The sequence below is a fragment of the Notolepis coatsorum genome (genome assembly GCF_963971535.1).
Source record: "Notolepis coatsorum genome assembly, chromosome: 6".
NCBI classification, from domain to species: Eukaryota; Metazoa; Chordata; class Actinopteri; order Aulopiformes; family Paralepididae; genus Notolepis; species Notolepis coatsorum.
This window is the reverse complement of record NC_140170.1, coordinates 154,897,946-154,925,917: the sequence shown is the minus strand read 5'-3', so window position 1 is coordinate 154,925,917 and position 27,972 is coordinate 154,897,946. Positions and strand designations below refer to the sequence as shown.

The 27,972-nt window shown below is 42.1% G+C and overlaps 1 protein-coding gene across 1 annotated transcript; it reads left to right on the top strand.

Annotated features, from left to right (window-relative positions):
- The first annotated feature begins 528 nt into the window (after window positions 1–528).
- rassf1 (Ras association domain family member 1) lies at window positions 529–27,569 on the top strand. The gene is made up of 7 exons (XM_084316016.1): window positions 529–642; window positions 1,887–2,449; window positions 17,946–18,064; window positions 22,277–22,381; window positions 24,530–24,818; window positions 26,807–26,922; window positions 27,033–27,569. The coding sequence occupies exons 2-7, from the start codon at window positions 2,137–2,139 to the stop codon at window positions 27,180–27,182; spliced, it is 1,092 nt and encodes a 363-aa protein (XP_084172142.1). The 5' UTR covers window positions 529–642; window positions 1,887–2,136; the 3' UTR covers window positions 27,183–27,569.
- Window positions 27,570–27,972: the final 403 nt, after the last annotated feature.

Genomic DNA, 27,972 nt, shown 5'->3' with positions numbered 1-27,972 from the left:
TGACTTTCGTGAGATATATCATTTTTAACCAATGCGCAAACATGACAGAGAATGTAGTCTTTATAGTATTCTATGTTAACTTTGAACCAAAAATAATGTCGTAAATCTATCTTGAAAGAGAGGCTTCAGGGCCAGGGTTGTAATGTACTGTATATTGCAGGACACCATATTGAACCTTGAGGCTTTTTCCTCACAGGCTGTTTTCCATGTGGGTCTTAATTAAACATTGAATGGGCCACTCATTCAAAATCCTCTGCTCTTGCTCATCCTGATTCCTGCCTATATTGCATTAGTCTGGCCTTGTGATCACTTTTTCAACATTTTCCCATTTTTACAGTGGAGATTGATTATACATATATCACGACGTACTACTGACTGTAATAATATAACAGACCTAAAAACGTTTCGAACAAAACTATAGTCTATGTGTGTGCTGTGAGAACACGCAGGAGACCGGTCCAGCCTCACCGTGGGACAGTTAATAAACACACGGGATTAGGCAGTAATCCCATGGCCACATTGTGCATGCGCAAATTGAGGAGCGTGCACCGGGAGACTCGCGGCACGAATCGATGTCGGGACAACAAACTGGCTGATTTCTAAATGTCCACTACTGGTGTTTAGGATGATGAATTGAGTGAGGTAAGGAGGAAACGTTTTATGTCTGGATAGCCCGTTTAGTTTCTGCGAGTGTCGCCGTGTTTTAGCGCTGTGTCCCGTTGTAGACGATTACATGTCCTGTGTGGTGCTGCAGGTTGCACGTAAAAACTAGATTACGGATCATCTAATACTTTGACAGGGTACCAAATTAACATAATATACGATACAAACTAAAAAAATACAAATACAAATAAATAAACTGCATCTTTGGCACTGATGGCAACAATGAATGTGCCCTTTATAGCCTGGATAATTGCGCGGTGTGGTGAGTGACCCACTTGTCGAATAAAGCCCCTGGTCTGTTCATATTCAAGTCACAACGCAGTTTCACAGGGAAGTAAGTTGCAGCAGAACATGACAACATGTTGCTCTCATCTTCTTCTTGTCGTTCGTGAGATCTTTTTAACCACTCGCAAACATTTTAGACAGTTTAACTACTTTTACAACTAACTTGTATCGGCTTGTAAAACGACTATAACATCTCCGCGAGTCCGCCCCCTTTTCAATTATTATCCAGTACTTACTACTCATGTCATATGAACTATTTTATTTGTTTAATTGTGTGATAATTAAAACAGCTGCACATTTGACTACAGACGGCCCTTTACGCGGATTAGGCTATGTTATATGAATTAAATACACATTTGTATTACATTGTGAGGAAGGGGGGAAAAACTTGTCGCCTCACATAAATCAAAATGCTTCTTCAATCTGTTGATTGTTATTTATGTTCTCTTTTTTTATATAGGGTGTGACTAATACATTGATATGCTGCATTGATATAATCATGACTGCTCATTTCGCCCCATAAAAGCAACATGAGCTCTGACAGGTTTTTACAGGATTAAACTATTTATCTTGTCCTCTTTTATAATCTTGTGAATCCAGCATCCGATAGCAAAGATTAATCCACTGTCTCCCCCTCATTTTCTCATTTCATAATCATAGGCTGCATGGCTGGCAGGGACATGGATTGACTGTGATGTGGTCTGGAATCTCTGGATGGACATTAAATGATCAGATTCTGTAAATAAGATCCAGATATATGTGTCTGTGTGGGCTATTCTGTTTTATTGCAGCATACAATAGCGTCTTTAATTATTCAAAATTTTCCATCTAAAGATCTACCCATTTAAATAGATTTTTATTGAAACCCCTGTGCTCTTTCTTTAGATAAGTAAAATGACAAATTCAATTAATTCAGAAACTATTACTATGTGTTGCAGTACCTACAAGGAATCCTTGGCCATCTGCTCCAGATCACTCCAGATCCCTCGAGATCATTACAGATCACTACACATCCAACTGGAAATCAGACTGAGTGAATCAGGAAACCGAGCCAGTGTTTGCTTGCATGGCATCCCCTGTCACTCAAGCCCCTCACTCTGGATGAGGATGTAGCCAGGTGTGGTAACCCATGGTAACCCATGGGCGGCGAGGTGCTCTCACGCGACGCAGCCTCAGCACCGGGACAAGATGTCTAAATGTGAGTTGATCGAGCTGAAGGACCTCAGTCTGAACGATCGCATCGAGCTGGCCGCACCCCCCCCGGTCCAGCCGGGCCCTCCGCTGCTGGCCGCCGCCGCCGCCAGCCCCAGGCCCCCCTGCCGGTCCCACGTGGTCCGTCTGCTGGGGGAGAGCATCACCATAGAGGCGCCGCCGGGTTGCTCAGGAGAGGCTGGTGGCGAGGGACATGACTTCTTGCCCAGCAGCCACACCCACCTCACCTGGTGTGACCTGTGTGGAGACTTCATCTGGGGTCTTTACAAGCAGAGCCTGCGCTGTGCCAGTGAGTACCATCGCTTTGTCTCTATGTGGACGGGGTTTTTGGACACATGTGTGTGTGTGTGTGGCCTTGCTATTCTACTGCTGTGAAGTCCCCAGTTCCCACACGTGATGAAAACAAGATTTATTTAGTCATTGTGGGGACATTAGTCTGAGGGTTAGGCATGTAGTCATTATGGTTAAAGGAACACGCCAACTATTTGGGAAATTAGCTGGGTGCAGTGATTTTTGAAAAAACGGGGCGTTTGAGGTGATGAAATCACTGCACCCAGGCAGCAGTGGTTCGGCAAAAAATAGTTCAGTAGTAGATATATTATATATCTGCTTAGAAAACGAAAATGTCTCATTTTTATAAAAAAATATTCTCCACGTGGTAAATACACAGGTCACAACATGTTTACAGGAATGTTTTTGAGTTGTATTTGGAGTGTATTTCATGACTGTTGGGAACTAGGCTACACTGGCACACGTATACTTCCAGTGAAGCTAGGCAGTAGCCTAGCGGTAGCTAGGCTAACGGTGCGGCTGTTCCCTAAGCCTAATGCATGCACAGAGAAGAAAAGGGTATGTATCTCTGCTTGTCTAACTCCAGGCAAATAAGCTAATTTCCCAAAAAGTTGGCGTGTTCCTTTAAGGTTATGGTAAGGGTTTATGGAATGAATGTACACTCAGTGTGGTCACTTTATTATAGGGAGTGGAACTCTGTGAGGTCCCCATCTGTCCACGTCAAGGTTCCACGTGTTGTACGTTCAGAGATGCTCTTCTGCATACCGCTTTTGTAATGCTTATTTGAGTTACGGTCACCTTCCTGTCAGCTTGAACCAGTCGGGTCGTTCTCCTCTGACCTCTCGGCAGATACTCTGATCACCCCGTCTGACACCAACATTCCAATCATTCCACGGTCAAAGTAACTTAGATCACATTTCTTCCCCATTCTGATGTTTGGTCTGAACAACAACTGAACCTCTTCACCATGACTGCATGCTTTTGTGTACTGACCTGCTGCCACATGATTGGCTGATTAGATATTTGCATTATCGAGCAGGTGGGCAAATGTACCTAATAAAGTGGCCACTGAGTGTAAGTCTATGGAATGTCCCCACAAAGCGTGTGTGTACTGTACATGTATGCGTGCGTGCATGCGTAGATATGTGCAAAAATACATATGTATATCTTGTTACAAATGACAAATACTCCTTCAACAACAACAAATGTATCAAAATAAACTACAAAATACTGGCGTGGAGGAATGTATTTAATAAATACATAATACTGAAAATATACCTTTGGAACGGGTATTTCTCATCAACACTCATCATGAACAAAGAATATTCCATCTCTGTGTGTACATGCATGCGTGATATTTACATAAAGGATACAGCTGTTTGTTTGTAGACATCTTGTTTTCCAGTGTAGCATTAAATCCAATAAACAAAATGAAATAAATAGATTTTGAAGCAGTCAAGGCTTAGTCTTCCTATAGTGGGAAAGTAACACTTACAACTCCATCATTCCTTAAGGTCCAAGTCATTCAGTCAGTCATTCAGTCATTCAGTCAATGGGTCTCATTCACCAACGGACTTAAGACAAAAAATCCGACACATTTTTGTCCTAGCGCCACTTAATACATTTTTGGGCCGATTTTGGGATTCACCAACGGTCCCTTCTTCTGGATTTGGTCTTAACTAAGAGCAGGATTTAGGAGCACTGAAGAGCAGTTGTAAGTCGGACAGATAATTAAAATAAATATGACAATATTTGTATGATTAAAAAAAAATTGTTTTCCATTTACAGTCATGCCTCAAGAGGCATCATGATGTCCGAAAATAAATAAAAACACTACACCAACACTGCAAATGACAGTGGATAAATAAATAAGAACTAAAGCTAATCGCGTGGATATCATGTGTGTGTGTGTGTGAGTGCGCACTGTGCAGTGTCAGAAAAACACTGTACAATTTTTGAATTTACTATTGGAGAATGAGATTCACAGTTCATTACTGGCCGGGAGTTATTGTGATTTGTTCAACAATACATATCTGTGTAATCACTAAGCACAGGAAATGAATGGGGAATGTTTCACTGTTCTTTACTGTGAACTTTAGTTGCTAATAACGTGCTGTGAAATGTATATTTACAGGCATTTAACATGTTGATGAAGTTGTTATATAATATTGCATTTTCTTGTTCTGTAAATGCAGGGATGTGGGAAGTGGGGAGGGGATTCAACATGAACAACATTAATTTTGGACCCACACATTTTTTTTAAATGATAAATGGGGGGGAAAGCAATACTTTTATTTTGCACCTTTCTAAAAGCTCTGTGGATGTTTTTTCTTTTTAATGATTACTCCACATAAAAATGTTATCTATAGCACTTAGTTTTAATCCTTTCACTACCACACTACAGAAGGTTAACCTTTCACTACCACACTACAGAAGGTCAACCATTATCTGAATAAAAAAATTTAAATAAAAAAAATCTAACCCTAACTAACCTTACTGTCATGCACTTGTCCTAATAAACTAACCTACACTGTAGCACTCAACACTTTATGAACATTGTTACTCAGCTGATAGAGTTGTGCCCTTCCTGATGACTTGTCGTACAGAACTTGTAAGTTGCTTTGGATAAAAGCGTCAGCTAAATGTAAATGTAGTGAAACTGGTTAACCTTCTGTAGTGTGGTAGTGAAAGGGTAAACATTCTGTAGTGTGGTAGTGAAAGGTTAACCGTCTGTAGTGTGGTAGTGAAAGGTTAACCTTCTGTAGTGTGGTAGTGAAAGGTTAACCTTCTGTAGTGTGGTAGTGAAAGGGTTAACCTTCTGTAGTGTGGTAGTGAAAGGTTAACCGTCTGTAGTGTGGTACTGACATTTTTATTTTTATTTTTAAACTTTGGCCATTTCCCTGGCTCTTTTATACGTTTATCGCATTTATACTTTGGTCAAGTTCGACCGACAGAAGCAGGCTGAAAGGGTTCAGATGGGGGGGAAGACACTCTGGGAAAGGCACGGCTGCAGTCCGGGATTCGAACTCGCTCAGCCCCAGATCCGTGACGAGCACGGTTGTCCACGGCGCTGAAATAGCACTTGTGGTACGTGGTGAGCTACTGGAGCTCCCCTTACTGAAATTTTTTTACCTTCTGTAGTGTGGTAGTGAAAGGGTTAACCTTCTGTAGTGGTAGTGAAAGGTTAACCTTCTGGTAGTGAAAGGTTAGCCGTATGTAGTGTGGTAGTGAAAGTGTTAACCGTCTGTAGTGTGGTAGTGAAAGGGTTAACCTTCTGTAGTGTGGTAGTGAAAGGTTAACCGTCTGTAGTGTGGTAGTGAAAGGTTAACCTTCTGTAGTGTGGTAGTGAAAGGGTTAACCTTCTGTAGTGTGGTAGTGAAAGGGTTAACCTTATGTAGTGTGGTAGTGAAAGGGTTAAGTAAAAGTATTTCTACATTAGTAATATTTCCCTGGACACATTTTAATAGTTATACTTCAGGAACCAAAATAAGGGAAAAAACAAGAACACCACATAAAGTCCAACGCTTTGAGCTGAGAGAACAGCTGTGCATTCATGACCTCTGAGGTGCCAGCAGCCTCAACTTAGTCAACAAGTTTGAATTAACGCTGATAAACCAGCTGTAAAAGAGATGAGATTATTTAATTTCATTTATTCGTTGATTTGGAAGGGACAACATGTATTAATGGACATTACATATAATGCACTGTAAATACACAGGATTTAGCAAGGGATGCTAATTTTCATCCTCAATCCCCAAACATAAAACAAATCAAATACAAAAACAGAGGACAAAAGGAACAATAATTTACAAAAACATTGCTACAAAGCTAAAAGGACCAAGACCATAAAGGTCCTATATGGTCACATGCTTGGTGTTCTAGAAAAAAAAATTTACTTTGTAAAAGTAGTAAAGGTTAGAGGACTTCCGGTTTACGCTCAGGTCGGATGGCGGCGTAGTTTTTCCGAGCTCTGTGACCACTTCACTTTTATATTGATTACGACGTTAATTTTACGACATACTTTCACATAATACATCGCAGAGATGGCGAAACAAATATCGAACAAGAGGGGGACATTAAATGAGGTGGATGTTGAATGTATCAGGTTTTTGTTCTGTGCTGAGCTAGATGCTAGCATGCTCCAGCTAACCAACAGACTGGACTCGCTCCAGGAGGAGGTACATTGGCTAGCGTGACCATGCGGCTCTCTATGGTGGAAGAGGGGATGGCAGAGGTGGCGGTCGTGGCTGAAACCAACTCCACAGAGATCTCGGCGATTGAAGATAAATTCCTTTTTTACGAAAATAAGATTGCAGACCTAGAGGACCGGAATAGAAGGTGCAACGTTAGAATCTACGGCTTGCCCGAGGACATTGAAGACGATGCGCCGATTCATTATCTCGAAAAGATGATTCCACAATGGTTTCCGACCGGCCCTAAACCGGAGATTGAGCGGGCGCATAGAATATTCAGGAACGGCCCCCCGGAGAAGGGCGAACGTCCACAAGCTTTAAATGTTTGCTGCCTGCGGTTCCCTACACGACAGGCTATTCTACAAGAGGCCAGGAGACACCCTCCAAAAGTGGGTAATTATACCCTCAGATTCGCCGCGGATTTCAGTGACCATACCGCCAGACGTTGCAGGGCCTTCTCTAAGGCTATGGGAATTGCTCGGTAGAAGGGCATAGAAGTCTACCTAATATACCCTGCGACTCTGAAGATCAAGAGGGGCCGCGGAGCTGTCTCCTGCAACCACCTATTCACGTCGCCGTCCGAGGCGGAGAGGTTCCTTTGACGCGACACGACGTCCCCCCCGTCCGAGGATGGAGAGCCGGCCCCAGCGGAGCAGGCTACGGGTAGCGGGGAGTGACAGACCTCGCAGCCTTGGTATGCTAAGCGCGAGCTAGGCTAACTTTCGGGCTCTCTCAGCTAACTCTAACGTTCCACTCGCCTACCATGGCCTTTTGGCCCATCAGAACGGTAACACTCATGGTTTATCTACGCTGTATATTTCCAGAAATGGGTATGCACATTGACTATTTTCAAGTATAATTCAGACGACTTGTGCTTTTTAACGCATTGGTCTTTTTATTGTCTGAGCATTGAACTTCGCACTGGACTTCGAATTGACTGTTATGCATATTGTCTTTTTTCAAGTTTGCACTTGGACGAACTGTGCTTCACAGGTTTCACTCAAACGAGCTATGTGCTAACGTATCAGCCGGTCGAGGGTGATGGCCCTCTCTTGGCGGAGCCTTGAGCCTGATTAAGCTAAGCTCAAGGCATGCTGGTTGTCCAGCTCTCCTAGCTAACATTACCAATGCCACGTGTCTACCATGACTTTTTTGCTCCAGCTGAATGATTACGCTCAAGGTTTGTATCCTCTGTGTTTTCTCAATGACGAGTACGTATGTTGCCTTTTCTCAAGTTCAACTCAGACTAGCTGTGTTTTAACGCACCTGTTGTTATCGTCTGCACTTTGAACTTCGCATTGAACTCTGCATAGATTTCTTCTCTCAGTTGAGTGAAGTGGTTTCCTTTTTTCTAAATTGTTACAATATTCCTTACAAGTTATTAGTATGGTTAAGATACATAATGTTGTTGTGGTTGCTGTGCTCGGTCAAGGTTGACCAACTGATTGGTCAATACCGGACAAGTATTCTGAAGTGGGGGAGGGGGGAGTGAATGGGGGTTTGTGTTTTTTTTTTTTTTTTTTTTCCACGCTCACGCTCCGAGCTCAATAGGACCTTAACAAGTGGATATATATTTATTATGGTGTTCTACTCCAAACGAATTACATTCAGTCATACTACAGCCTTTTTAGACTATGGCTAATTTGAACATATTGATCTGGAATACAGGGGGTCTCAATATACCGCATAAATGCACAAGTGTACTAACGTGGCTAAAGAGGAAGGAAGTGGACCTTACTTTACTGAGTGAAACACACCTTTTATTGGCGGATAACGCAAGACTGGCAAATACATTTTTTTTTTTTTTTAACTTTATTTTTTAGCGTTTATCGCTTTCCTGGTCAAGCATGACCGACAGTTGCAGGGTGAAACGGGAGAGAGAGCAGGGGGAGACATTCGGCAAATGACGGCGAGTCCGGGAATCGAACTCGGAGTCAACCAGATCCGTGACGCAGCACGGAGTCCCGCACGAGCGCGGTAACATGGTGTGCTACTGGAGCACCCCTGGCAAATACATTTTATGAAATTTGTGTGGTCTGATGCTGATGGCCGAATTACTATTGCTAAAATAGAATGTTCTAACCGGAAAATTGCGCTGATTTCTGCATACGCCCCTAATGTGTATGACACTAACTTTTATGCTGTACTCACTGCAGCTATGCTGAAACTACCTGATTACTCATTAATAGTAGGAGCTGATTTTAATGCAGTTTGGGATCCATTGATTGACAGGTCCAATCACGCTGAAACCTCTGATCAGAAGCAAGCTACCACAGCCCTACAGACCTGGTCTAAGGACACAGGGGTAATCGATATGTGGCGATCGCTCAACCCATCCTCGAGAGATTATTCCTTCTTCTCGTCGAGACACAAGACCTTTTCCAGGTTGATTATGTTTTTTCTTCCCCACGTCTCTTTGATAGCTTTGATGTTGACTTATTGCCCATAGCACTTTCAGACCACAAAGCTATCCTACTTAAAGGAAAATGCCAACATTTTGGGAAATTAGCTTATTTAACATCTTCCCTGGAGTTAGACAAGAAGATACATACGTTTTTTTGTCTCTGTGCGTGCATTTAGCTTTGGGAACAGACGCTCCGTTAGCATAGCTTAGCTTCATCACTGGAAGTGAGTAGGGGCCGGAGCCCGACGTTCCCTTACTGTGTATAGTTTGATTGATTGATTGAAAAGTTTATTAACAGATTGCAGAATACACTCCAAATACAACTCCAAAACGTTCATGTAAACATGTTGTGACCTGTGTATTCACCACGTGGAGAAATAAAAAATAATTGAATTAGACAATTACGTTTTATAAGCAAATATAATTGCTCAACCACTACTGTATGAGCGCAGCCAGTGATTTCAACGTGACGGCGTGTTTGTTTACATTCTCATTCATTCAAAAGATCCGAACCGATTGAAGTTTATAGATACCATGACTTGAAATCCTCTTACCTTGACTATTAAAAGCCTCCCCAATTTAGAAAACAGTAATCCAATGGCTGGTATTGAGATAATATACTACTAACGCTCGGAGCTAACCAGCAACCGGACAATCAAGCAGATAACGAGAGCAATGACTTCCTTTCTGGGGGGTTTCAAAATAAAAGAGCGACGTCTATAGCAGCGGAAAACGTTTATTTTGTACATTATCTAACGTTAACACAAACCTAAACTAACTCCAGCCCCCCTCTCCGGGCCTCTGTCCCTGTCTCTGGCCCCCCTCTCCGGGCCTCTGTCCCTGTCTCTAGCCCGCCTTTCCGGGCCTCTGTGTCTGTCCCCCTCTCCGGGGCCCCTGGTTCCGTGCCCTGTGCGCCCTTCTCCGGGCTCCCCTCTGGTCCCGTTCCCCGGTCCCCCTGCTGCTGGGCCCCTCCTGGGTTATTTTTTCCGCCCCCCGGCTCCTGTTTCCCGTGTCCTCATCCCCAGTTTTTTCAGGGGTTTCGGCCCTTCGCCCTGCCTGTTCCGGGTCGGTATCGGTGGTCGTCTGGGAGCCTCCCCTTCGGGGGGGGGTCCTGTCAGGATCTGAACTTTCTGGACAGTCCTCTGGCGCCCCCGGGGCGGTCTGTTCGCGGTGCTACAGGCCGCCGCCTTTCGTATGGACTTTTGTGTGCACATATTGTCAAGTCTGTTGTCTGTCTTGCTCCCTGTGTATCTCCCATTAGTCCAGATGTTCTAGTCTCCCTTGTATTCCCCGTGTTATGTTACAATGTTTATTACTGCCTGTAGTTCAGTGTCTAGTCTCCTTCCCTTGTATTCATGTGTCCTGCCTGTCAGCCCCCAGCTGTTCCTTGTTGTCTAATTAGTACCTGTATATATTCTCCCCGCCCCTGTCTTCCAGTGTCGCGTCATTGTTTGTTGTTTTCCCGTCAGTACCCTTCCGTACTGTGTGTATCTCCGTATCTCCTGTGTCAGTACCTTCCCGTATTTGTAGTCCATGTTTTCCAGCATTGCTGAGGTTTTTGTTTTCCCCTGTAACGTGTGCCTTTTGACTATGCTCAAGTAAAGCTATTATTATTATCGGAACGTCGACTCGTTGCCTCGTCTCTCTTACTCCACATTGTCCCGCAACAATGAAGAAGGAGAACTACACAAACATTGATTGATTGATTGATTGCTTGATTGAAAACTTTATTAACAGATTGCAGAATGGGTACAGTACAGTACAGCTCAATACATACAATTGTTAAGGGGATGCAGACCAGAGAAAGACTTTCGTCTTGTTTACATCAGGGTCCTAAACTCGGATCCTCACACAAACTTCATATAAAATGACTCTGCTATAGAGCCACACTCCGTTATGCACAAGTTTACAGACATACATGACATACAGATAGACAGTACTGCTACATCTATACATTTATGACATACCAGATTTAGAAATACAGTACTGTTTTTGTAGGGTGATTATGGTTTATTTACATTGAGGTTCTGGGGTCACGTGGAGTGTGTTATACGAAATAACAACCGGTAACTTCATTGTGCTTCTTAAACAATGATTGGTGTAAATAGTGTCGGTGCCCGCGGCTTTACATATTCGGGGGAACATCATACACGTACATAGATCAAAATGTACAATGATAAGTTCGTTTTCGTCAATGTCAGCATGTCTTTTTTCCTTCTCCGGCTGTATACGTTTACAGACTTATATTATTCAATGAGACTGCCAGCCAGCTTTTGCGCGACGGAGAAATACAATTTTAATTGTGATGAGAGAAGATCATCTCCCGATTTAGATACAATTTAACACACACGGTTCCAAAGATATGAATGTTTTGCGGTACATTTTCACCCCACAATGGATTTAGGTGCGTGTTATCTCCTCTCCTCTCTCATGTTGTCTGTGCTTCTCTCCTCTCCGACACAGACACAGAGAGAACTCAGCCAGTGGCCACTCCCCTCAGAACCCCCCACGATTTATATTTTGTTTTACAATGGGTCATGACAAACCAATTACATAATCCAACATTGTGTAAACAACTATCATATTCCAGGTTACTGTATCTTTTTTAATGAGTCGTTATGACGAAATCAATACATCCATTCATAAAGATTATTGTCCGCCATCTTGGTTTCATTCGGAACAGAGTGAATGACGGATTCATTCGGAAAAAAAGTTATTCGGTTGTGGGCGGGTTCTGGGGTCACGTGGAGTGTGTTATACGAAATAACAACCGGTAACTTCACTGTTTCAGCCAATCAGAATCAAGAAATGTGCATGCCATTGTATAACAATGGTTACAGGCAGCCATGTTGGAAGAAGGAGAACTACACAAACATTGATTGATTGATTGATTGATTGATTGATTGATTGATTGAAAACTTTATTAACAGATTGCAGAATGGGTACAGTACAGTACAGCTCAATACATACAGGGGGTAGGGGGTGGGACACTGTACACTGTACATTGGAATATTGACAAAGCCATACTTGGTCATTTACTGTACATTGGAGAGGGTTGGGTTAGGACATTTGCAGTCTCCCGTAGGTGTTCTTTGAGAGTGTTTTTGTAAGTGGGAAGTGATTCACATTCCTTTACAGCTTTGGGTAGGGCGTTCCACATTGATGTGGCATAATTGCTAAACGTGTTTAGTCCCTTGTTTGAGCCGAATCTGGGTTTAACATGATTTGTGGAGCTCCCTCTGGTGTTGTGATCGTGGTATTCACTGACCTTTGGGAAGTATTTTGACATGTACATGGGTACCTTGGTCGTGTAGTGTATCTTGTAGACCAGGCCCATTGCAAGTTGCTGTACTCTGTTGTCTACTCTAAGCCATCCTAGGTTGTCAAAGTGGGCAGGGGTGAGGTGGGTTCTAGGAGTCAGGTCAAGCAGTAGTCTGACCAGTTTGTTTTGAGATGTTTGTAATTTTGTTTTAGTGCCTTTGAGGTTGATTGATTGATTGATTTTATTGATGGATTAAAAACACACAACACGGATCCAAAGGATAACATGAGAAAGAGTAACACCCTTATTTCCGTCATGGTCCCAGGGCTGTTAGGCCACAACAAAACACGACAATAACACAAAATACATACATTTAAAACATGATAAGACTAACCTATCGCTAAAATTGTATACCCCACAATAACTAAAAACTGATTGAACTATAGGGGGCTATTCCTCTATTCTGTCCATGAGCCACTTCCTGACGCTTCTCTTGAAGCTTTGGAGGCTCAAGCTCTGCTTGATGGGGATAGGCAGCTTGTTCCAATCCTGGGTACCAGAGAAAGTAAGGGAGCACTGGCCCAGTTTGGATCGGAAAGAAGCAGGCTTCAGGTTTGCTATGCTTGCTCTAGTTCTGTGGTTGTGGGATTCGTTGACCGGGGTGAAGTAGTTCTGGAGGTATCTAGGGGACCTTTGGTTTATAATATTGTGCACTATGTTCAGTCTGAGCTGGGTAACTCTGGCCTCCACAGGAAGCCAGTTTAGCTCCTGAAAGTGACTCCTCCCTATGTGGGTGCGAGGGCCAAGACCCATTACCACCCTTACCAGCTTATTTTGGGAAACCTGAAGCTTCTTTTTTATGGTCACTGTCAGGCCCTCGAACCACGACACGCTACCATAGTCAAAGTGGCAGAGTACTAGGCTATTTGCTAGTAGCCTGAGGCTATCTCTGCCAAGGAGGTTGGCTTTCCTAGCTAGGTACCTGGTGCGGGCGTTGACTTTGCCCAGTACTTGGGAGGCCATAGCCTCCCCGTCTAGGCTCCCGTCTATCATACAGCCTAGATACTTAGCTTTTTTTTGCTGTTTTAGGGTTACAGCTCCTAACTGGATGTTAAACTCCCGTGCTTTCCTGAGCTTGGGCTTGGAGCCTAATAGTACTGCCTCTGTCTTACCTAGGTGAAGAGAAAGCCTGTTGTCCGAAAGCCACCTGCTGACCCCTGCAAGTTCTTCACCTAGCATCTGTTCTAGTGTGTTCTGATCCTTGTGTGAGACTAGCAGGGCTGAGGTGCTTTGGTACCATGAGGTGCAAGCATAGTCGTAGTACCCTTGAATGAGTGCTCCTGCCAGAGTCTTCAGGGTATTCTTGTTTACCAGAGAGGAGATCCGGTACAAGAATCGAGTTCGTTGGTTGACTTTTTTTATTACATTGGATGCCATTTTGTCACAGGAAAGATTAGCCTCTAGGATGGAACCCAGGTAGGTAATTTCATCTTTCCTTGTGACAATATTGTCACCCACTGTAACTGAGAAGCCGTCGGTCTTGCTGAGTTTGTTATTTGAACCGAAGAGAATGGACTCTGTTTTGCCCATGTGTAATGATAGTTTGTTATCAGCGAGCCATATGCAGATTTTGCCTAGTTCCGAGCTGAGGGTTTTTTCAACCTGTAACTTGTTCTTGTCAGAGACCAGCAGGGCTGAGTCGTCCGCAAACAGGAACAAGTTGCAGTCACAAGCTGACGACATGTCATTTGCATAAATTAGGAACAGTAGCGGTCCTAGTATGCTTCCTTGTGGAACACCACAGCTCACTGGGAGGGGGGGGGGATAGGGTACCGTTTACCTCCACCATCTGTTCTCTCCCCTCCAGGTAGGATTGCATCCAGCTCACTGATAGACTATCAAAACCAATTGCTTTTAGCTTGTCAATCAGAATGGAGTGATTGACAGTGTCAAAGGCCTTTTGTAGGTCCAGCATGACCATGCCGCAGTATTTGCCCGCATCCACTTCTTGTTTGATGTGGTCGTTCAAATAGAGAAGGCATGTGTCAGTGGAGTGGGATGTTCTGAAGCCAGATTGGAATTTGATTTTTTTTTACGCAAGGTACTTTTACTTTTCATTCAAGGCCTCTACTACCTCTGTTTACAACAGTAAACTGTAAACATACAAGTGAAGCAATCACAACATCATGGTTCACGGTACTAAAGTAAACTGTTGGTAAACAGAGAGATATTGTGGTGGACAAGTTCCTCTGTCTCAGAAACCACTCATATCCTCAGGCTACAAGATACCTTTATTGCTACACAACCAGGTTGGTGGTATTTGTGACCTCCAGCTAGACTCTTCTCTCTTGTCTCAGAAACCACTCTTATCCTCCAGCTAGACTCTTCTCTCTTGTCTCAGAAACCACTCTTATCCTCCAGCTAGACTCTTCTCTCTTGTCTCAGAAACCACTCTTATCCTCCAGCTAGCCTCTTGTCTCCTCTTGTATATCTTCCTCTCAGCCTTCCTCTCATCTCAATACAGGAAAGAATACGAAGGGGAGTGGACTTCCTGCCCTCCTTTATGAAAAACAAACAGAAAACAGTTCCTACATGAAACTGCTCACAACCAGGTCTGTGGATTATCTTGAGTTAACCGGGTCATGGTTTCTGGAAAGAGACTGCTTTTGAGTTTTTTAAATGTATTTGTTTGATTGCTTTGAGCGTCACAAACAATTGTATTGGAGTGATGTCAGACATCTCTACGGCAGATATCATCAAAACTAAGCGAATCACACCAAAACGATCTGAATGGTAATGGGGGAAAATGTGTTTTTTTTTCTTCATTTTGAGCCCTTTTAAATCCCACTGGGATACCCATGTACATGTCGAAATACTTCCCAACGGTCAGTGAATTCCACGACCACAACACCAGAGGGAGTTCCACAAATCATGTTCAACCCAGATTCGGCTCAAACAAGGGACTAAACATGTTTCGCAATTATGCCACAATAATGTGGAATGCCCTACCCACAACCGTGAAGGAATGTGAAAAATCCATACCCTGCTGCAATTAGAAACTGGCCTCTGTAAATGTCCAAATCCTCCCCCTCCCCCACCAATGTACAGTTTCTTCAGTGTACAGTTTCTTCTTTTTTTTCTGGTCTGCATCCTCTTAGCAGTTGTTTTGTATTGAGCCGTACTGTATTGTACCCATTCTGTTAATAAAGTTTTCAATCAATCAATCAAAATGTATGTGAATCATTCACTTTAATAATCTTCCGTGGATACAGTAGATGGATTCATTATTCAATATCAGCAGCTGTGGACAACATTCAAATGGGGACTAATGTCATTACACACAAATGCAGTTGGTAAATTTGGTAGAAAGTTCTGAGAATGACTGAGAGAATGAGAATGTATATATCCACGTCATTACTAGAATGTAGTATGAAACAGGACTGCATGCCCCCCCCCCCTCCAATCAGCTGAAACCTTGCCTCTGTGAGACCCTATCAGCAGGAAGTCCTGGGAAGCATCATGTCTTAGAGCTTGAGGACAGACAGGCCATGGGAATATTTTTCTTCCTCCAGCTTTATTTCCCTTCAGGCATGTCTGCTGCGGGGTGGGGCCTGTGTATCTATATCTATACAGAACCAGGAAGGGACTGCTGCAGTAATAACAGCTACACAAAGAAAAGCAGTGGAGAGATGAGTGGTTGACTAGGATCAACCTCAAGTCCTTCCTTAACCCTTTCACTACCACGCTACAGAAGGTTAACCTTTCACTACCATGCTACAGAAGGTTAACCTTTCAGTCTACCACGCTACAGAAGGTTAACCTTTTACTACCATGCTACAGAAGGTTAACCTTTCAGTCTACCATGCTACAGAAGGTTAACCTTTCAGTCTACCATGCTACAGAAGGTTAACCTTTCACTACCACACTACAGAAGGTTAACCTTTCACTACTACGCTACAGAAGGTTAACCTTTCACTACCACACTACAGAAGGTTAAACTTTTACTACCACGCTACAGAAGGTTAACCTTTCACTACCACACTACAGAAGGTTAACCTTTCACCACCACACAGGAATGAAATGACCTTAAGCTGAAAATTGATTCTCTGCTGACCTGTGGACAGTTTAGGGCCATGGTCTATATAAATAAAGACTTCTTCTTAGCACTGTATGATAGCATGTACAAATGCTGTATACTGTATACCATATATATATATTTATTCTCACTGCATATATATCCATCTACACCTGTCTATATTTACTTTCACATAGTCCTTTTACATATCTGTAGATACTATATCTATATATGTACATATCCTACTCTTACTAGTTACACTGCTGGCCAGTATGACTACTACCATACTGTCTGTACACCTGTATCACTGTACATATTATACTACAACTCTGTACATACATCTGATTAGCACTACACTCAGTACTAATTTGTATATTTTGTACCCAGTATACATTGTATATTGCTGTTGCACTTTACTTTTACATTCACTCTGGTTGGATGCCAAATGTATTTGTGTTGTACTGTACTTGTGCTGTATGATGACAATACATTTGAATTTAATTTAATCTAATCTAATCTAATTCTTCTTCTTCTTCTATGATTGATCTGAAACCTCCCCGGTACATCATGTAACTGTTTTAACTGATTTTGTATCTGTGTTTTGCTTTTATTTGATTGCTTTTATTATGTTTTTATTGTTGCCTAATTTGATTGATGTGTCACTGTTTTACTGATATTTGTTCTTACCTTTTATATTGATCTGTGTTTATTTCAATTTATTATAACATGTAACTTGTACACGCATCAGTAGTGACCTGGTAGGGTGTGTATGGGGTGACTGGTCAGTAGAGTTTTCCATTGACGGTGTGCATTGAGTGCTTAAAACACAGTGTGTTTGAGTGTCTGTGTGTCTGTGTTTATGTGTGCGTGTGTGGGTGTATACTGTATGTGCGTAGGTGAATCTATCGGTGTAGGCGGAGTGTGTGAGTTGGGTTTATTCTAGATGTGAGATGCTGTTTCCAGTGTTTTTGCACTGGTTGATTGAGATATTTTATTAAAGGACATTGTGGAAGAGCTGATGGAGAGACATTTGTCTCCACTGGCAATCAGCTAGTTGGGCACGACAAGTGGCTCCCAATGCCAAGTGAGTTAACAGAGTCGTCAAAGAGGAGGCGTCCCATATGGCTCTATTGGCTCAGGATTACTTTAAGTTTCTGGTTTTGTTTCAGTTGAGAGATTACTTTGGTTGATGAAATATGTGGGTATTTGAGTTTCACGTTTTGTATTGTGTTCTGTTTAGTAAAGGAGCGTGTTGATCGGTTCAAGCATTTTCTGCCTCTGCTTCTGTTGATCCTTATTTCAAACATCTCTCTCTCTCTCTCTCTCTCTCTCTCTCTCTCTCTCTCTCTCTCTCTGTCTCTGTTTCTCTATCTCTGCCTCTCTCTGTATGTCTCTGTCTCTCTGTCTCTCTCTCTCTCTCTCTCTCTCTCTCTCTCTCTCTCTCTCTCTCTCTCTCTCTCTCTCTGTGTCTCTCTCTATGTATCTGTCTCTCTCTCTCTCTCTCTCTCTCTCTCTCTCTCTCTCTCTCTCTCTCTCTCTCTCTCTCTCGCTCTCTCTCAGATTGCAGGTATACCTGTCACTATCGCTGTCGTCCTTTCATCCAGTTGGACTGCAGCACAGACTGCTGTCTTCTACCAGACCAACCAGACCTGTCTGAAGACACAATAGAGACAAACGTGGTAAGAAGAGGCTCGAGGCACAGGTTTCTGAAGAGGTGTTTTGACCTTTTCTTTTTTAGAGATTCATGGTTAAAGACATGGAGAGAGAACTCTCTTTACAATTAACTAAATGGATGTGAATAAATTCAGTTGTTAAAAGGAAATATTACATTTGAGCCTTTACTATCACTACTCACTCTGTCTACATAGTGATTTATTGAATGAAGATTTAGATTTAGACACATTTCTTTGCAGAAAACGTAAACAGGTTCCACAGATTCAAGGAGGTTGTATAACATTATTTAAAAGATACATAACATGACTTCTTTAATAAATAATAATATATAAAGATACATAACATGACTTCTTTAATAAATAATAATATATAAAGATACATAACATGTCTTCTTTAATAAATAATAATATATAAAGAATTAAAGATACATAACATGTCTTCTTTCATATTTAATAATATATAAAGATATATAATGTGTTCCCTTTAAATTCTACATGATATTTGTATATTCCCTCTACAATCCAGAGACCACAGGAAGTTAAACTCTAGTAAATCTATGTCGTTTTTAAGGTTTCTTAAGATCGAGACTCTCTAATTTCAGTATCTCCCTATGTGGGGAGGCTGGTCATCTAATTTCTAATGCAATTAGTCTTGGCGGTATGGTTCTTAGTCTTGGCGGTATGGTTCTACGCTTAGGGGTTCTCCCTGCTGCAAGAGGCACAACGATACACACAAGATAAAGCACAACAACATACCAAGACTGACCAGCAGGGAGCACTGTGAATGAATATTCCACAGGGGATGTAACTGACAAGAGAACAACACTAGAGTAGTTGCATACAATCCAGAGCAGAATCAGAGCAGCTCCACGCATGACTCTACATTCACACTGCAAGCCTTAGTGCTCAATTCTGATTTATTGCTCAGATCAGATTTCCTTGTTTGGCTGTTCACATCATTTTTTAAATGTGGCCAATATCAGATTCCAGGCCAGTGTGAATTGGTCATGCTCCTGAACTGACCCATATGCTTAAATTAACAATAACGAAGATGGACGTAAACATGGAGGACACTGAAGTCACAGTTCATGGTTTAATTTAAATAAATTGATGTGCAGTGGAGGCCAGCTAATCCATGAGCAGAATCTCTGGCTGGTGTTTAAACACACTACCACAAGTCTGTAATGATGCAAAATATAACACACACACACACACACACACACACACACACACACACACACACACACACACACACACACACACACACACACACACACACACACACACACACACACACACACACACACACACACACACACACACACACACACACACACACACACACACACACACACACACACACACACACACACACACACACACACACACACACACCAACCAGTGCACAAACTGTGCAGCCTCAGATGACCCCTGGTCTTGCTTTGATTTCCAGCACAGTTTCCCAGTTCACCTTGGCTCAGTAGCCAAAATAACTGTGTCGAATAATAGTATTAGTATTATAGCTAATTATTCTGTGTGTTTGCTGCTGGGAGTACCAGATTGGTGGAGTTAACCACGTCAGGATCATGCAGATGGTGTAAATTAACTTAAATGGTAAATGGCTGCTTTTTTATATAACGCTTTTATCCAAACATACAATTTGTTACTCACATTTTACCCATTCACTCACACATTCACACACCGATGGCGGAGGCAACCATGCAAGGTGCCAACCTGCTCATCGGGAGCAATTGTGGGTTAAGTGTCTTGCTCAAGGACACATCGACACGATGCCGGGGAGGAGCGGGAATCGAACCGGGAACCTCCGGATTGCCAGACGACTGCTCTACCTCCTGAGCCACTGTCGCCCCCCTAAGATCATAAATTTACTTTTAAATACCTGTGATTATCTAAACTCCCTGGCACTTATTGCATTGTCCTACCTGGTATGTATGTAGCTAACCCCACCCATCTGGCAATCCAAGTAGGTTTAAGAATACTATTTATGCAAATACAATTCTCACCGGGATTGGTCACAGGGCAGATGGCCAGATTGTCTGCTGCTACAGCTCAGTGTCATTGTGCCATATGTTCACAAAGACATTGGTTTTATGACCCCCTCGCTTGTCAAGACATCTAGACCACAAGTCATTTCAGTGAGAGTCTATGGGAGGGTTTCTTAGCAACTTCACAATAAAGGATCTGTCCCGGATTTCAGAGCCACAAAAGGTTATGAAACAGCCTAGGTTTGTAGGTTAGCATATCTCCTCCAGAAGTCAAGCCAACGTGTCCATCGATGACGCCTTTTTGTGAAACGTCTTTGTACATACGACACCATAAACACAGAGTTTTGCTCTGTTCATGCCAGGCTCTCCAGACGTTATGCAGCCAGGGCAGGGGAACGTGGAGAATGACCCTTTAGACGCCACTGTGAGACTTTACGAGTTGGGGAGGAGCGAGTGTGACGGGAATACCTCTGTCACCGAGAGCTGCTGTTGGAATGATGTTGAGAACAGGCTTCTTGATATAACATGGTGGAAGACTTATTTCAGTCTCTGGACCCCAGAGATTTCTCTTTAGATAGTAGTGATGAGAAAAAGCTGAAAAGTTAGTGAAGTGTTCCAATTCCCCATTCTCTCCCAACTTGTGAGATGACCTGGGGCAGCGCTGCATTTAGTAGTCAGGATGACCTGGACTCAGAGCTGGACCAGTTCTTCACTGCACGCACGTCTTTCTCTCGCAAAGACAAAAGGGTCACGGTGAGGCTACTACTGCACAATTGATGGATCCTCTAGGCATAAAACTATCACCCACTATCTGTTTGCTTGTTGTTTTTGAGTCATGCATGTCTTCTTGACTTAGTAGACTCACTTGAATATTTGTGGCACTGGTAAGTGTCTAGATTTTTTATCCATTTCAGTATCTTTCTTTCCCCCATCTACATCTGCAGCTCCATGAGAGAAATCGCAACTAAATCCAATCTATCTGCTTTTGGTTTTTGTACCATTTGAAATGCAAGGACTCGCTCATCTGTTGACAGGCTGCGCAGAGCTCTGCTCCAAAAGTATTTTCTCAAACAATAGAAGGCGACTATTGTGACCATGTGTAATATCCATAATTATAGCAGGTCATTCCTACAGACCCGTGTGAAAAGACTGTGTTGTCTTGACGACTGTTTGGGTCTCTACCATTAACAACCTCAAGGTTGTCAATTCAGAACCCTCACAGGTGTATGTTTTTGGAATGTTTTCAACATTTTTCACCACTCGATAGCCGGTTTCAACTTGACAACAAAAACGAACTAACATTTTAGAATGGATGGATTCCTGGATTAGATTGCCAGCTGTTGACATGAGCAAACATAGCAACAGGAAATAGCATTTGATCCAAGCTGTTAACATTGTAATGCAATTTATAAGGGGTGACAGTGGTTCAGAAGGTAGAACAGTCGTCTGGTAATCGGAAGGTTCCTGGTTCGATTCCGGCTCCTCCCGGGCCGGCAGCGTGTAGAAGTGTCCTTGAGCAAGACACTGAACCCCTAACAGCTCCCAATGAGCAGGTCGGCACCTTGCATGGTCACCTCCACTGAAAGTGTGAGTGAATGGGTGAATGTGAGGCATAAATTGTAAAGCACTTTGGATGAAAACAATTTAAATGTCTAATCGTATAAGAGATTGTACACCTGACAGGGTTAAAGACAAGTTACTCAACTAACATCATGGTTAGGAGACCTATTTCAGCACGTTCTACCTGTACTCAACTAACATGTGGTTAGCAGACCTATTTCAACACGTTCTACCTGTACTCCACTAACATCATGTGGTTAGCAGACCTATTTCAACACGTTCTACCTGTACTTAACTAACATCATGGTTAGCAGACCTATTTCAACACGTTCTACCTGTAGTCCTGTACTCAGAAATCAGAAAGGTCTTTATTGCCAAGTAAGTTTGCACATACAAGGAATTTGTGTTGGTCGTTTGGTGCAACATTAACAGACAATTAAAGTAGAATAAAATAAAATGGAATATATAAACTACATTTTTATAAAAGTACAATAGAATAGAATATAGGACAGGGCTGTACAATTGTGCAGGATGTAGTAGAGTATATACACTAAATTAGAATAAAAACACAGTGGAATAGAATATGTAGCAGGGCTGTGCAAATGTTCAGTATTGTGCACAAAGTATGAACAGTGTCATCTCTTTATTCCAGGACGAGCAGGTGGATTGGAGTAAACAAGAGTTGACTGTTGGGGAGATTCAGCAGAAGGTGAAGGAATATAATGCTCAGACCAACAGCAACCTCTACATGATGATTGTAAGTGAACAGGAAATCAGTCGCCTTCAATCTATGCTCATTCAGGCATTCGTGGAAGCTGTATTTCATTTTAAATCTTTACCAGTATGTTAATTAGTATGTCATTTTGGGTATTTAGTACAGCTTACCATGTTTAAATTCAGAGTCTGTTGATATAGACCTCTCACGGGTGCCATATTTTATAATATATAGGAAAATAATATAGGAATATTAATAGATCACTCCTAGCTTCATCTGTGGTTCATGCAGCTGTGGTCCTGTGAACAAAGCCTTCTAATATACATTTCTCTCTCTGATAAGGCAGTGGATTTTGAATTTTAAGCGGCAGTTTAAAAAAGAAAAAAGCCAAAACTAGCTTAGCGTCGCAGATCAGGTCCCCTGACGACACCAGCGTTAGTGTGTTCTCTGCAACATCTGGTCATTTAGGGTTAGCAATTTGGCTTTTAAAAATTGGAACCTTAATTAAACATAAAATCCTTTGGTGAAACACAATTTTCCCATTAACCCCACATTTGGTATCAAGGACAACATTACTGGTAAACGAAGATGGAAAATACAGATGATTTCTGAAATAGGCGGAGAAAATCAACCGGGGCGTGATGTCATAATGAGGTGACCGCGTGAGAGGTCTATTGTATTGAACTATTCCACTGACAGTCTAGTAGTAGTAGTTTTAGTAGTAGTTTTATTTAGTCATCACACACAATACAATATGCACAATCATTCCAGACTGGGCAACTTTAGTTGCCAAAGGACGAGTTTAGGCGTCCTTCCCCGCCATGCTCAAGTTGCCGAAGACGCCGTAACTCGTCTTTGATATCAATATTTCAAAAATCTGTGATCGGAATCATATTTCCTTTCCGGGGCCCTGAGACACAAGTGTGATCTCCTCTCAATCCTCTAGCGGTTCAAGACCGCCATCTGGTGGCCGATCGGCAGATCGAAAAAACGGATGTTACCTTTAACCCGACAGGACTCACTCCATATGTGGTCCGGGCACTCGCTAATGTTAGAGAGACTCAGTCTTCACACAGTGAACATCGATCGCTGCAAATAACTCGAAAAAACAACATTATTTGGACGTATATATTATTATACAACCTGGAAATGGACCGGGTATTTCAACATCCCATAATGGAAAACTGTCTACCCCACGCTGATCGCCCAACGGCCCGCGGAGACTGGGGTGAGTTTTAGCATGTAATATTACCGTGTTCGACACTAACTGCTATGATGAACATTTGACCCACATTAGATGAATGGTAAAACGTTGCCCACGGAATTATAAACGATCCCCCGCCCATCCGGTCAATATCAGATGATACGTAGAAACTTCTAGAAGTACGTCCAATTGAAATTTTTGATCTCGCACAGATTCCTACCAAACTGTATTTCATCATCAATATAATGTATTTGGGGCTATAAATCACGTTCTGGAGAAAGCTGCAGAAAGAGATGAAAACATACTTATACTTTAGATCATATTTTAGTATGAATATGTGAATGAAAAAGTTTAACGTTGCTACACCATGAACAATACATATAGGACCTTGAATGGGCCCTAATAATGGCAATCTAGCAATAGAATTAAAAAAGTTATAGCCCTGCAAAGAAGGGGAACTTCTCCATGTTAAATAGAGCTGGCAACGGATGGTATATCATGAATTTAACCTTAGGCAATCAAAGTGTTGTTAACGGTCTTTGATTCCGTCAGTGACTGAAAAGGTACAGGCTGAAGCATAATGCCTCCAAAACTAAAAAGGTTATCACAAAATAAAGGTTATTCACATTTGTAACCCTAAAAAATAGCTATACAAATTAAATTGATATCAGCATTGTTCCACAAGTTAACCCCAACAATAGAAATACATCTCCTTGTAATCCCTTTTTTTTTGCTTTTTGTATAGTAAACTTACAAACATCTCTGAAATCATATTTGCTCTCCTGCATTGAAAAAAACCATTGCACACAGTCTGGAAGTAACTTTGCTTTAGCTCTGTACATTATTGGCATTATTTTATAATAAACCAAATCATTCAATTTCATAAAATGGGACTTTATAAACAGTGGATTTGTGTGATCATAGTAATCAGCCGTATTAATACTATGAATGTCTCATGACATACTGTACATCTGTCCGTCTCGCAGAACAAAGACGGGTCATACACTGGTTTCATCAAGGTCCTGTTTAAGTTGGCTCGGCCCGTCTCCCTGCCGCCCCCTCGGAAAATGTCCTTGACACAGGACGGAAGTCCACCGGACGACAGGATGAAATGCAGGACGTCGTTCTACCTCCCTAGAGACACCACTAAACACCTGCACATAAGCTCCCGAACGTGGGCGAGGGAAGTCATCGAGGCGCTGCTCAACAAGTTCACGGTAGTGGACAACCCGGCGAAGTTTGCCCTGTTCGAACGCATCGAGCGATCAAATCAAGGTAAAGGCGCGTTCAAATAGAGGCCTTGCACAGAATATTGGTGTAGCATTGGTAACCACTTTAGAAAGAAAATGCCTTATTTCTGTGCAGTGGTAGAGTTGGTCAAACACTGGGAAAGCATCATATTAATGTTGCACTGTGACTTGTTTACAGTAATAAGATGACAACATGACAACCGTTGTTTTGCACATAGAAACCGATGATTTCCATCCAACAATATTTGAATGTTGAGTTACTGTAAATGCAACACAATATTGGGTAAGTGAAATGCTGGAAATTGAGTCTGCACTGTTGCTCCACTCTCTTTAGTATACCTACGTAAGACTTGTTGCTCCGCTCTCTTTAATATACCTACGTAAGACTTGTTGCTCCGCTCTCTTTAGTATACCTACGTAAGACTTGTTGCTCCGCTCTCTTTAGTATACCTACATAAGACGTGTTGCTCCACTCTCTTTAATATACCTACGTAAGACTTGTTGCTCCACTCTCTTTAGTATACCTACGTAAGACTTGTTGCTCCGCTCTCTTTAATATACCTACGTAAGACTTGTTGCTCCGCTCTCTTTAATATACCTACGTAAGACTTGTTGCTCCGCTCTCTTTAATATACCTATGTAAGACTTGTTGCTCCGCTCTCTTTAGTATACCTACATAAGACTTGTTGCTCCGCTCTCTTTAGTATACCTACATAAGACTTGTTGCTCCGCTCTCTTTAGTATACCTACATAAGACTTGTTGCTCCGCTCTCTTTAGTATACCTACATAAGACTTGTTGCTCCGCTCTCTTTAGTATACCTACATAAGACTTGTTGCTCCGCTCTCTTTAGTATACCTACATAAGACTTGTTGCTCCGTTCTCTTTAGTATACCTACATAAGACGTGTTGCTCCACTCTCTTTAATATACCTACATAAGACTTGTTGCTCCGCTCTCTTTAGTATACCTACGTAAGACTTGTTGCTCCACTCTCTTTAATATACCTACGTAAGACTTGTTGCTCCGCTCTCTTTAGTATACCTACATAAGACGTGTTGCTCCACTCTCTTTAATATACCTACATAAGACGTGTTGCTCCGCTCTCTTTAATATACCTACATAAGACTTGTTGCTCCGCTCTCTTTAATATACCTACATAAGACGTGTTGCTCCACTCTCTTTAATATACCTACATAAGACGTGTTGCTCCACTCTCTTTAATATACCTACATAAGACTTGTTGCTCCGCTCTCTTTAGTATACCTACGTAAGACTTGTTGCTCCACTCTCTTTAATATACCTACGTAAGACTTGTTGCTCCACTCTCTTTAATATACCTACATAAGACTTGTTGCTCCACTCTCTTTAATATACCTACGTAAGACTTGTTGCTCCACTCTCTTTAATATACCTACGTAAGACTTGTTGCTCCACTCTCTTTAATATACCTACGTAAGACTTGTTGCTCCACTCTCTTTAGTATACCTACGTAAGACTTGTTGCTCCGCTCTCTTTAGTATACCTACGTAAGACTTGTTGCTCCGCTCTCTTTAGTATACCTACATAAGACGTGTTGCTCCACTCTCTTTAATATACCTACATAAGACTTGTTGCTCCACTCTCTTTAATATACCTACGTAAGACTTGTTGCTCCACTCTCTTTAATATACCTACGTAAGACTTGTTGCTCCACTCTCTTTAATATACCTACGTAAGACTTGTTGCTCCACTCTCTTTAATATACCTACATAAGACTTGTTGCTCCGCTCTCTTTAGTATACCTACGTAAGACTTGTTGCTCCGCTCTCTTTAGTATACCTACGTTAGACTTGTTGCTCCGCTCTCTTTAGTATACCTACGTTAGACTTGTTGCTCCGCTCTCTTTAGTATACCTACGTTAGACTTGTTGCTCCGCTCTCTTTAGTATACCTACGTTAGACTTGTTGCTCCGCTCTCTTTAGTATACCTAAATAAGCTTTGTTGCTCCACTCTCTTCTCCCCCCCACCTTCAGTATACCTACGTAAGCTATCTGACGACGAGCGGCCCCTGCACCTACGTCTGTGTGCCGGCCCCAATGAGAAAGTCCTCAGTCTGGTTCTAAAAGAGAACGAAACAGGAGAAGTGAATGTAAGTTCTTCAAAAACATTTGGCTTAGTTTCACACTGGTTCACACTACGCACCCCTTGAAGTGCATACATGAACAGTGAAAACCTAATGCAATTGCTTTGTCTCAACAGTGGGATGCTTTTAGCTTTCCTGAGCTGTGCAACTTTCTGCGAATCCTTCGGCGCGAGGAAGAGGCACATGTCCGACAGATAGTGCGGCGCTACGCTCTCGCGAGGGACAAGATGAAGCAGGCAGCGGCGAGCGTCACCAAACCTGCTTGATTCCGTCTTGAGCCGGCAGGCAATGAACTGGTCTTTCAAAAAAAGATATGGAACGCAGTCCTCTGCAGCTTTGAACAACTGTGTGAATCGATAACACATTATATGGCGTCAGGAAAGGGATGGAAAAGGGTAAGAGGTTGTCGTATTAATGATCAGTGAAGCAGGGATGAGCTTAGTGCTGTTAGGTTTAGTAGGAACTACTACTATTTGTTCTATGTGGACCGTCACTGTGGATGAATACAATGAACATTGTGAAATGTATGTCCTGGGTTTACCTGGATGTACTTCTCTCTGGGGGAACATGATGCTACTCTGGAATATTTATAGTGTTATTAAGATTCTACAGATTTTAGTCTTGCTAGTCATTAATTATTATTTTTTTTTTAAAGCGAGTCTCTTGCCAGTTTCCCACGATATTTATGTGATGTCCAACTTGCTTCTTACATTTCTTAGCACTTTAATGGATATGTGAGGTTGGGGATGAAGGGGAACATGAAATAATGTGTCTCTAATGTATTTCTAATTATCTAATAAACTGATAATAAAATACTTGCTGTCTGGAGCCTGTTTTGGGCAATTAGCTAGCAATGTTTATTTTTTTATTTGATTGAAAAGGGATATGAGGTAGAAATCAGCTTAGTCAATGTATGGGTCAGTTTGGTCTTTGATAAGCTCTGGTAAGCAGTAGATTTAAAGTGGTCCTTCTGTGTGATTGCATTCGTCTGGCGGATATGTGAATGAATTGTGCCTTTAATGATACAAGCGTGAGCTTTGGCACACTGTTAGAGCA